The sequence below is a fragment of the Theropithecus gelada genome, chromosome 20 (genome assembly GCF_003255815.1).
Source record: "Theropithecus gelada isolate Dixy chromosome 20, Tgel_1.0, whole genome shotgun sequence".
NCBI lineage: Eukaryota > Metazoa > Chordata > Mammalia > Primates > Cercopithecidae > Theropithecus > Theropithecus gelada.
The window spans coordinates 68731457-68744367 of NC_037688.1; the positions used below are offsets into that span (position 1 = coordinate 68731457).

The window sequence follows — 12911 nt, forward strand, 5'->3', positions numbered from 1 at the left end:
CGGAGGTTGCAGTGAGCCAAGATCGCACCACTGCACTCCAGCCTGGTGACAGAGCGAGACTCCGTCTCAAAAGACAAAACAAAAAACCAATTTGCTTTTTCTATGACATATTTGTAATCAGATTCATAAAAGCGTACAGAAATGTTTCCCACTACTCCCCACAGCCCCACTGTTTCATTATGGGCTGTACATTAAGGTTTCAAATCATGGTTCCACCATTTACTACTAGGTGACCTTGAGCAAATTACTTAGCATCTCTGTGTCAGTTTCATCACTGTAAAACAAGATTAAATAATAGTACTTTCATGGCTTTGTTATGAGGATTAAATGAGATAATGCCTAAGTGATTTTTTAAAAATGTGAGTTGCAGCGCTGCTGCTAAGAAGGGGTTAGTCTGCCAAAGTTTTATTCAGACACTAAAACATGTTGAGAAATAACCTGTCTCACACCTTGTTAAAAAGGGATACAGATCTACATTTTGAAGCAGAAGCAAATGTAATTAAATCATTGAGTCAATCAATAACCAATAATTAAGCTTGTTTGAAAGATTACAATAAATTCCAGAGGTGTTGAAAGGATAATTCATTTCTTCCAACTCTGACATTAAAGGAACAAAAATGTACGAGGCAGGAGTGGCCAGGAATTCACCTTTGTTGAGCTAAGATATCCCAGGCATTGTGCTCACTGCACACTCATCACAAACTGACAGATGAATATTTTCCGAAGAATAGTTTTTTTGTTTTGTCTTGTTTTCCTCCTCAAGGAGACATGATACAGAATGAAAAGCAGAAAGGAAAAGTAACCAGTATTTTCAAGTCTTAGAAAGTAGGTTACCAAATGAATTAAACAGCAAAAGCAGCGGTTCAAAGAGCATTTCTCCTTTAATCGTTTATTCGTAACAAAAACGAAAAAAATGAAACATTTTCAGGATTTTAAATTATCAGTGCTGGTAATAGATGCCCTTTCACTATACATTGTTATTTTTACTTTGCCCATAAAATGCTGAGGAAAATACTGAATAAATATATATTTTATTAAACACACACACATACAACCCCGTTAAAATTCATATAAATCAGTTATGTCTCACTCCCATCCAAATTTTGGCTTATGCATCTTTAAATTAAAAAACAATAGCACAGTGGTTTAGGCCACCAAAAACGTGGTTGATAAGGATGATTAAGTGCTGAAGTTCAGAACTGAGCCAGAAATAGCTATAAACCAAAATACAAAACAAAATAATAAAGAAAAGTGATAATTCATGTCAAAGCCTGGCTTAATTTTAATATACTCCATCCTGAAAAAAGAACTTTCCTAAATGTTGGTTTTTAAGAGGACATTTCCAGGTTAAACTGAACACAAAACAGAATTTCCCCAAAGAAGTTTTGTGAGCCAAAGGAAAATCAAATTATGCTTGCAAAACAAAAGGAAAGACCGGTAATGCCTGTCTCCCATGACCCACTTTTTCGGATTTGCTTCAGTGTAGGTTTTCCTGCTGAAGGCCATTTATTAATTCTATATTGTGGGATTTCAACGCGACCAAATCTAGACTTAACCCTTCACATCCTAGTGGGTTGATGAATGAGACTATTTTCAGTTCCTCATGAGCTGGGAAACTGTAACCAGGATGTACTCAAACATATATAGACATATTGTCTACTGAGCTTCAGGCTGAAGAAGTAATAACTTACTGCCAAAAGGATAATATTTATGACCACTACTAAAAATGTTTTCTTCTTGCATAATTTTAAGAAAGTATCAAAAGAGGCACTATGATTTAAATGAAACAAAATGATTTCTCACAATATCTCATATGTTCACATTTTTATACAAAAAACTTGTAAAATAGAATAATGCTGATTTAGCTTTTAGAAAAGGTTTTAAAAGAGCTAAACATGAGTTCATAAGTACACTGGATATTTACTATCTTGAGAGAAAAAAAGTGAAGTTAATAAAATTCTGCTGGAAAATAAATACATTAATTTTGCAACTGCATGCATCTCTAGTTCCTTTACCAAAGATTCTTAGATTGTAAAAATATTTGTACAAAAATCTAAGTAAACACTTGATGGATGTATTGAAAATTTTCCAAAACTGGAAATACATTGAATATATTTATGTAGTTGGAAGAGGAAGTGGCAGCGAGAGGCTTTCACTTACAATGACAATTTTAGAATTCATTAGAAATTAATGTTCATAATTCAAATACATACGAGACAGTGCACCTGTCTTCAAGCGTCCAGCAGATACAAGAGCAAAGAACAGATTTGGAGAGCCACGGGGCACCGGCATTAAGTGCAATTAAGACTGTTATTTATGTTGCACTAGATAACAAGGACTGTTGAAAATGGTAGCTTTAAGACCTTATTTTTGAAAACTCAACTTGGAATGAAACCCCTTTCATAGGATATGCTATGTGAAGATGTTCCTTTTACATAATGAAACAACAATAAAAGGCAAGTGGAATTATACAAGAAAAAAACAGAAACCACATACTGCAAGAAGTGCTAGAACAGGGTGAAGAGACATTATAATAATCATTATCATTTGAAGTGGTAGGTCTATTTTAATACACTCTGAACTACACTCAATAAAATAAATACAAAATTGAATGTTAACAATAATGTTGTAATCATTCAAATTTTTGTCTTCCATTCTAGCGGGTATATTGTGAATCCTGGGAAAAAATTAGCAGCCCAAATCTTTATTCCATCTTAAACTAATTTTTATTTCTTGTACTTCTCCTTACTCTCCACATCATCTTACAGGGTTCTACTATAACCAGTCTGGTTCTGATACCCCTCAATTCATTCTGGTAGTATCCTTGTGTAGAGTTCAAAATCCATATATACTGTTAAGTACCAATAAATCAAGATGCCAATGTGAGAGGTTCAGTTCAGAAAGGACAGTTAAAAATAATTTTGTTGGCTGGGTGCAGTGGCTCACGCCTGTTATCCCAGCACTTTGGGAGGCTGAGGTGGGTGGATCACCTGAGGTCAGTAGTTTGAGACCAGCCTGGCCAACATGGTGAAACCCCCGTCTCTACTAAAAACACAAAAATTAGCCGGGCGTGGTGGCGCACGCCTATAATTCCAGCTACTTGGGAGGGAGAACTGCTTGAACCTGGGAGGCGGAGGTTGCAGTGAGCTGAGATCGTGCCATCGCACTCCGGCCTGGGCAGCAGAGGGAGACTCTGCCTCAAAAAAAATAATAATAATACTAATAATAATGATAATTTTGTTAAAGTCAAAGACAGTTTTGTGTTACATGATCCACTATTAGTTCAAATACTGTAAAAAACAAAAAAATAGCTGTTGATGAAACATTAAAATGTGTGATATGGCTAGCAGAACTGATGTCTGTATCAGCTTCTGAGGTAGAAAATTTCCTACTCATTACTCAACGTGTGAACAACAGGTAAGTTAATAATGTTTAAATATAAAAGTTTAAAAACTGTACAAAGATGCTGTGAATATCCTATTTGTATACTTATGTAAAAAGTCAACTTAATCAGGAAGTTTAGAATGAGATTTTTTTCTTTATGGATTTTTAAATGTATTTCTTTTGAATTTTTATATATTCCATACATTGATCTTTCATTTACCGACAATCTTTTTTATCTCAAGGCAGAAAAACCAAATCTTAAGAGCTTAGCGGGCCACTCGTTGGCTTGCATTTGAGTCCTCACACAGAGAAGAAAGGGGCCACGCTGGCACAGGATTGTGAGAAATACGAATCACAGGAAGGTGAGCTTAGGTTGTGTTTCTTTTTCTTTCTTTTTTTTTTTTTAATAGAGACGAAGTCTCGCTCTGTTGCCCAGGCAGGGGTGCAGTGGCGCGATCTCGGCTCACTGCCAATTAGGTCATATTTCTAGAAGATATGATGCTGGTGTCTTAGGATATAAGAGCTGGGAAACGAGGAAGTCTGAAAAAATTCTGTAACTAGCCATTTGGACTTAGAGATCTCGGATATTAGGAGACCGAATATGTGCAAAAATTGAGAATTCTAAGAGCTTCTTCATCATTAACTTTTGCAAACAGGTAATTCATTTTGTTTTAAAAATACTAATTTTGAACAATGAAGTTATAGTATATGCTACATATGTTCGGGTCATTAGAAGACTAGTCAGCCAGTTTTAGAGGAGACTGTCTTGAATTAGACTACCTTAAAGGCTCCATGAAATTTCCTTAGAGCAGACAGGCAGAAGAAGTATGGAGCTGAAGAAAATGGTAGAGAGAACTGGTCAGGAATGGCAGAGAGATGTTCCTTCTCAGTGTTCCAGAATGCTCCTTCATAGACAAAGGGTCAGAACACGATTCCCATACAAACAGCAGTTCAAATGTCCAGCAGACACAACAGTAAAGAACAGATTTGGAGAGCCACGGGGCACTGGTATTAAGTGCAATTAAGACTGTTATTTATGTTGCACCAGGTAACAAGGACTGTTAAAAATGGTAGCTTTCTTGTGCCTGCTCTTGTCCCTCATAGAAAGCATGTTCCTTTCTAAATGAGATCTGTCAGGATCAGGTAAAATTTCTACCTTCTGTAAACACTTGTAGGAACTTTACCTGATCCTGCAAAACGGAACACGCTAAGCCTGGCATGGATGGTGCAGGGAGGGACAAGAGCAGGCACAGGCAAGTTAAAGTGATGCCTAACTGCAGAGTTCAGAGAGGAATCCTGGCTTCTGGTCCACCGCACAACCATTGAGAGCATTGGAAAAGAATGAAATACCAACCTAATAATTAATAACGACCTATGATGTCTGGCAAGGACCAGCTGAAAAGCACAGGCGTGGGATAAGAAAACAGCCATCACTGTTCACTTTTTCCCTTTTCCTTTCGATACGACTTCTGCGTAAGAGGTGTGAATGAAATCATAAAGCTGCTTGGCATTTGCGGCATTCCCCAGAATACTCGTGAGCTTGTCTTGTGACAGGGTTGCTAATTCTGCGATGTTCTTAACGTGGTGCATCAAGGAGCGGCAGTTTTTGGCATTCACCCCTGGCATTTTTAACAAGAAGTCTTGGGGACCAGCATTGTACTTTTCTGACTCGGGAAGGGTTTCGGAATCTGCTGTAATGGCCAGTGCTGTCGCCGCATCAGGCTGTGGCTTATTTTGTTTCAGCTCCTCAAACAACTCCGCCGTTGCGTGAGGAGAGGGGCACCAGAGAATCCGTAGTCTGGGGAAGTGGAGTGTAAGAAGAGTGAGTTTGGAACTAATGTCATTGCTGGAGATCTCCTGGAACAAGGCACCGCGGGCAGTGAGAGAGAAAGGCTTGCTGGGGTCAAACTCGATCAGAAGCACAGGACGCTTGTAGTAGCGGGACATGGAGACGCACTGGCTGTAGAGGCGGCCGTTATTTAAAGAGCCGATTAAATCACTGATACTCTTGCGCTCCACACACATTTCTGGAGTGAGGATGTAATCTCCAACCTCTAAAGTCACGGGTTCAATGTCAATGCCCCGACGATGGATCAGAGATGGGAGCTCACTTCGAAATTCACGCATATCCACAACTACGCTTTGCTGTGTACCATTCTGTTCCTGGCCACCTGTAGAGAAAAAGTAAGTAATGTTACTGGGGAAGAACTCTCAAAGAAGGAATATAACAAAATCTAAAAATCGATGTTTCTGTTGTTAATGCTGATGGATGGTTACATAATTCTATACGGTAATATTCTTTATAATTTCTATATTTTCAAACAGATTTGTTTATAAAGTAGAAGCAATTTCCCTTGAACGAAACTGAGCTAATAGGAAAGTTAGACTCTATCAGTAGTTCCTTACTTGCAATGATTTGTAAATCCACACATATCTGCTAAGGTCTCCCCTGCGTAGTTTCCTCATAGCCCGTTATTATTGCACTGACCACATTTTGTTGGTCAATGTATGCCCAATTCCTAGGACAAAGCCTGAGGGCAGATGCTTAAAATAGCAGACACAGTAGATGCTTCAAAAGGCTCACTGAGTAAATCTAGTGGCTTAGGAACTATTGTGTTTACATCAAAGAGTCCAGAGATGGAGAAAGGGAAGGAGCTGGGAAAAACACGAACATCTTAGACCACAGTTTCTCACATTGTAACATTAAAAAGCAGATTCGGGCCGGGCGGGGTGGCTCACACCTGTAATCCCAGCACTTTGGAGGCTGAGGCAGGTGGATCACTTGAGGAAAGGAGTCCGAGACCAGCCTGGCCAACATGGTGAAACCCTGTCTCTACTAAAAATACAAAAAATCATCTGGGCATGGTGGCGGGCACCTGTAATCCCAGCTACTTGTGAGGCTGAGGCAGGAGAATCACTTGATCCCAGGAGGCGGAGGTTGCAGTGAGCCGAGACTGCGCCAGTGCACTCCAACCTGGGCAACAAGAGTGAAACTCTGTCTCAAAAAAAAAAAAAAGCAGATTCTGTATTTAGTAGGTCTGGGATCTAAAGGGTCTAAGAATCTGCATTTATAACAAAATCCCAGGTGATGTTAATGCTGCTTGTTTAAGGATTACATTTTTAAGTATCAAGGGCTGCTGCAGACAGAATAATGGTACCCCGTAAAGATGTCCACATCCAAATCCCTGCAACCTATCAATACGGTCATGTGCTGTACACAACGTTTTGGTCAATGACAAAGTGCCTGTGAGACAGTCATCCCATAAGATCACAATACTGTATTCTTATCATACCTTTCTATGTTTAGATGTGTTTAGATACACAAATACTTACCATTGTGTTACACTTGCCTAGAGTATTCAGTACAGTAACATGCTATGCAGATTTGTGGCCCAGGAGCCATAGACCATACCACATAGCCTAGCTGTGCAGCAGGGTAGACCGTCTAGCCTTGTGTAAGCACGTTCTGTGATGTTCATGTAATGACGAAATCACCTAATGACACAGTTCTCAGAATGTATCTCCGTTAAGTATTTTGAGATTGGGAGATTATCTGGGTTATCTAGGTAAGCCAAAGGGTTCTCAGAAGTGAAAGATGGAGGCAGGATGATCAGAGAAGACAGGATGCTATGCTACTGGCTTTGAAGATGGAGGAAGGGGCTATAAGCTAAGGAATTCAGGTGACCTATAGAGGCTGGAAAAGGCCAGGAAAGGGTTTCTCTCCTAGAGCCTCCAGGAGGAATGCAGCCATGCCGATATCTTGCCTCATAAAACCCATTTGGACTTTGAACCTGCAGAACTGTAACATAATAAAACATATGCTGTTTTGAGCCACTAAGTCTGTGGTATTCGTTATAGCAGCCATAGGCAACTAATATGAAGGCATGAGAACTGACCTCTAAGGACAGACTTCTACGAACAGCTACCCATACACTCCAATCTGTCTTCCTTCATACTGCCTTACATTCTGTCCTTCTTCATGAAATGTCAACAAACTGGTTGATTTTTCAACGAATCTTCTTTGAACAAGACACAGAGGCTCTGAGGCAGTGTTTCCCAAAGTATGGTCCAAAAACCACTTCCATGAGAAGCCCCTGAGATGCTGGCTCCATTTCACATCCACTGAGTCAGAATTTCTGTGAATTGAGGGCTATGAATCTACAGTTTTAACAAGCATCTGAGGTTATTCTAAAGTCTACTAAATTCTGACATCCACTGCTCTAACTGTATTTGGCCTCACCAAAGGTTAAACCAACTCAATCGTATTGCTCTTCTCATCCGCCTGGCTGGAATCAGCTGCTGGCATGGGAAAATAGGAACTTGGGGAATGGGAAAATGGTGACTTCTGGATCACAGTGCACTTGGAATTAAGCAGGTCTTGGTGGCATGCCACAGTTCGGACACTGCACAGCAATGTGTACCAGACACTGGAGATCTGGGGAGCTACCAAGAAGACATGAATACAAAAGGAGAGGGGGAGTGTATGCAGCCCACCTATGTGTACAGCTAAGGGGAGAGGCAGAGGAGGGAAGGAGAAACTTCCTTCAACGACTCTGGGTTAAACTGGCTTTTTAGGTTGAGATAAGAACCTAACCACCATTTACCAAAGTTTATTTGCAAAAGTACATTCTGAGTCTCAACCAACCAAATATAAAGGCAAAGCTGGAATATAACCCATTCTAAGCTGGGGTGCCTAGAACTCAACCTCACATGATTTGCAGATGACACAGTGCCTTCGCTCTGAGGAGGACACATGGTGAGTAAATGGTAGAGCTGAGATTAGATTAGGGAAGTCCACATCCTCTCCTTGGCCTAAACCCCATTTTTAAGTTTGTTGATACAGACCAAGCCTTGGCAGAGTAACTCTGGAACTTCACGGCCCCCTTTTCAGGCAATGGAGGTGCTTGACAAAGTGCAGGACTCACCGGCTTTCCGAGTGTCAGTGGAAACATCTGTAGACGCTGTGCCTCTTACTAGGTCTAGGTTTGTTTCATCTCTGCCTTCTCTTTCTTCAGGGACAACCATGCTCGCTTTTTCCCTGCGGGAGAAAACATTGTCAACATTTTTGAAATGAATTTCAAAATTCTAGATTTTATCGTTTGTAAATTGTAGTATTGAAAATTATCTACATGATGATGGCAGTAAGAGAAAAAAAATAACAACAAGGAATATATTAGAAGTAAATATGCCAAGACAAGTGATAGGTAAAGGAAGTAGAAAAAATTAAGGTAAAAAGTATCTTGGTCGGGTACTACTTCTTGATTTTCCAGAGTAAAAAAAGCAGTTGCTTATTTTGATTTTATATTCAAATATTTAAGAAACAACATAAGCATGTAAAAAAAAAAATGCCACATGTAAAAAATGCCACCAAGAGATTCCTGAGACTGTTTATAAGGTTAAAGTGTTATTGATGTTAAAATGTAAATCATTTATATTCAAACATTTTCAGGGTAATCATAAGTAGGGGTTAAAAATCATTAAGAAACTAAAAAACATATATGATACAATTTTGATTTTTAAAAACTCCAGGTGGGAGGCCCCATTAAACACCCTGAGTTTTAAAGAAAAATCAAGATCAAGACTTTGAAATAGATACAAGAAATCAAATTTCTATCAGAGATTAAAACAAAAAATCAACAGCTCAGGTTCTGCCTTGGGAGCAGCATTCATTACTCACTCATGCATTTATTGAAAAACATTTGTGGAGTGTTCCTGTGTGGTGCTCTAGGTACTTTGGATATAATTGTGATCATGCAAGAATTCCTGTCTTCAAGGTGGCTCATATCTCATATGGTAGATCTAGAGGACAGTACAATCATAACTAAGATTCGCAATTTGGAACCACATCATGACAAGATCCTTAATAATCACAGAAAGAGTAAGCCAGGTTTGCAGTAGCCTTGTTTTTCAAAACTGGTAAAATATGTTATACTTCATTCTGCCAGGTATGACAGAAAAGATATATAAGCTGAGTCTCTTCCCTCCTTGGGTTTGCAACTGAGTCGAGGGAACAAAGCAAACATGAGAAGAAAAAAAAAAAAAACTGGAACTGAGGAACTGCAGTAAAAAAGATTAAGGTGAGGGGAATAGAAGAGGAACCGTCAATATTAGTTAATTTCAACAAGGGTTAAAACAATCAAGATTTTCCCATTGATATGGTCTGGCTGGGTTTCCACCCAACTCTCATCTTGAATTAATAGTTTCGATAATCCCCATGTGTCCTGGAAGGGACCTGGTGGGAAGTGACTGAATCATGGGGGTGGTTTACCCCATGCTAGTCTCGTGATAGTGAGTGAGTTCTCACGAGATCTGATGGTTTCATAAGTGTCTGGCATTTCTCCTGCTGGCACTCATTCTCTCTCCCGCTGCCATGTGAAGAAGGACAAGTTTGCTTCCCCTTCTGCCATGATTGTAAGTCTCCCAAGGCCTCCCCAGCCATGTGAAACCTGTGAATCAACTAAACCTCTTTTCTTCACAAATTACCAAGTCTGGGGTATTTCTTCATAGCAGTATGAAAATGGACTAATACACCCATTAGAGGAAATGAAATCAGAGGGTCCAATTCTTCAACCACTCTGGAGAAATATTTTAGAGCAGGGTATCACTAAAAGATACTACTAAAGAACAGAAATTGTAATTTCAAATTTTATACTATTTGAAACAACCTATAAATGCAAATATATTATTAGTACAAATTTCATAACTAGATCACAAGGGGGCAGGCAGTGGTTCCAGTTCCATGTGTTTTCCCATTATTCTCAATACCAGACTCAAGCGCTACCTGCTGAAAAGCCCTTTGCAATGGCAATGGCTCTGGCTGCCTCTCGTTACCACTCCATTCTGTCTATTGCACTCTGGTTAGGACAAAGGGCAAACCATTCAAAAGAATTATCGCTCTTCTATTTTTCCTTAACATTCATTTGGTATTATTAGGTTCATTGTGCCCCCCACTTTGTTGCTACTTGTTACACTGGCTAAGCTGTGTATCACACATGGGATCATCCCAATTTCCTGGTTAATTTGTAGTCTGTATAATCTTAGGAGATTAGAGTCCAGATTCCGGTTCCAAAGTGTGTGGATTTGAAACCATTTACTGGCCACATGACCTCAGGCAAGTCATTTCATGGCTCTGTACTTCAATTTCTTTATCGGTAAAATGAGGATAATAATTTAAAAACCTACCTCAAAAGACTGTTACGAGGATTACATAATATATGCAAGGTGCTCAGAACAATGTCTGGCACCTAGTAAGCACTATATAAATGTTAGGTGTTATTATTATGTACTTTTCTTATAACATGGTAATCTCTTTGTCTAATTATCCACGATTACACTAAAAAACTGAAGATTTGCTTTCGAATAATTCCACAATTGTTGCCACTAATAGCTACAGAAAACAGCTAGTTTACCACTAAATGTTACAACTTAACTACAAGTCGAATCTGAGAAAAAATATATTCCAGAGATGAAACCTGGACTATGAAGAAAATAAGCCTTCCTAACCAGTAATTCAATTTAACAGAAATTTATCACAATTATAAACAGCCAGTCTCTTGCTTTCAACATGTGGCATAATTACCCAAGTTCCCCTATGTGCCAGACACAAAACAATAATTTAAAAATTCAGATTTCTATTTCTGCTTAAAGCACCAAGCTTTCCTATGCTTGCTTTAGTATCTTCAATGGTATTTTTATCAAAATTTATTTATTGTAATTTTTAAACAAATTGAGATGGGTTCTCACATGTTGCCCAGGCTGGTCTTGAGCTCCTGGGCTCAAGTGATCCTCTTGCCTTGGCCTTCGAAGGTGCTGGGATTACAGGAGTGAGCCACTGCACCCAGTCTTCAATGGTATTTGAATAGCGTGTACAACATAATCCTATGCCAACATAGGAAAGTGGAACTGAACTAGAAGTCTCTTCCAATGGGCATTTACTTAAGCCTTCATGCTAGCTCATTTTGTGATCATATTTTCAAACTGTAAAATTTCAAATGCTCCCTGAGTAGAAATAAAATTATGATTGATATTTAGCAATGTAATCTTTTCCTCTTTACCTGTTATCTGTAATCTACAGATCTTTAATCCAGCTACACAATCCTTTCACTGTCAGTTCACCTGACTTGTTCCTTTCTGGGTTATTTTAAAGAGCCACAATTGCTTTTGTTCTTACAATATCACCCAAGGAGGTCTTGGTAAAAGCACACTGTCTTATCTTCACATTACATTTTTCTCTAAGTACAGCAACAGTGCAAATGTTTTTTGAACAATGCACCTCAAATCTGTTTCTGCTTTGCAAAAGAAGCACCTCTCAAATTTCCCAAGTTTCCAGGGAAAGTAAGTATCTTAAGATTCTAAATAGTGCAACCATCTGATTGACTGCTGGGTAAAATGGGAAGATATTATTTATAACAAGTGGACAATCACCATGGAAAGCATTAAAAAATTATGCCAGATAAAAGACAAAATTATGTTAAAACCTGGTGCAGAAATTATCGTATGGACTGAAATGTGGGAGAGAGTCCATGTTCCAGGCTCTGCTGAGTGACGTTTTCCAGTATGTATAAGGCTAATCCACAGCTTGTCACTGAGTCCTCTGATGTGTAGAAGCAGGTGCATAAATCAGGAATGGCATGGGATCTGATACCTTACTACTATCTACTAAAAGTGCTCTTTTCTAGATTAGATTCCCTGATGCACTGGAGAAGAGGCAGTCGCATGAAGACAGGCGAAGCATGAAACTCACCTACTCAGGTGATGTCTTCCTCTCATTCTGTCAGGCTCCTCTGGCTCTAACATTGTGCAGGAAAGGATTAACTCGGCAGGCCTGGACTGCTCAAACTCTGCATGTTTCCAAGAAAGGCTTCTCTCCTCAACACTGGCTCTTGATCAGCTCCTGGGAGATGAGCTCTGAGCCGGTATAGTATTCTCCCTGATAAGAAGGCTCTTATATGCCTGAGGCCCTGGGTCACAATGTGCCAGTTGGATCAGACAGTTTATGCTGACGATGTGATTTATGGTAAATGTCTGTTGTTGCTTTGGGGGCTGGAGTCTGAGGAGCTGTAGCCAGCCACGGAGGTACTCTGTGTCTATGTGGCTCAGCTCAGTACAAATGTGGGGCCTGGAGGCTCAGGTGAGTTTCCGTGTCGACAACACTTTGCATGTGTGGTCACACACTGTTGCTGGGAGGATTCAGCACATCCATGGGACTCCACTATGAGAGGATACCTGGAAGCTTAGGCCTGGTTTTTCCTGGACTTTGCCCCACGTGCCTTTACCCTTTGCTGATTTTAATCTGTATCTTTTTTTTTTTTTTTTGAGAAGGGGTCTCACTCTGTTGCCCAGGCTGGAATGCAGTTGCATGATCTAAGCTCACTGCAACCTCCACCTCCTGGGGTTTGAGTGATTCTCCCACCTTAGCCTCCCAGGTAGCTGGGATGACAGGCATGCGCCACCACTCCTGTCTAATTTTTGCATTTTTAGTAGAGACAGGGTTTCACCATGTTGGCCAGGCTGGTCGTGAACGCCTC

General features: G+C 39.7%; 1 protein-coding gene across 1 annotated transcript in view; it reads right to left on the bottom strand.

Moving 5' to 3' along the window:
• Positions 1 to 857: 857 nt before the first annotated feature.
• Positions 858 to 12911, bottom strand: part of ERCC4 (ERCC excision repair 4, endonuclease catalytic subunit) — a 32187-nt gene continuing 20133 nt past the window's right edge. Inside the window, exons 10-11 of the mRNA XM_025371507.1 lie at positions 8310 to 8422; positions 858 to 5555 (exon numbers count right to left, since the gene is read on the bottom strand). Of these exons, the coding sequence (XP_025227292.1) occupies positions 4822 to 5555; positions 8310 to 8422 (847 nt within the window). The 3' untranslated portion in view covers positions 858 to 4821. The remainder of the gene's footprint in view (positions 5556 to 8309; positions 8423 to 12911) is intronic.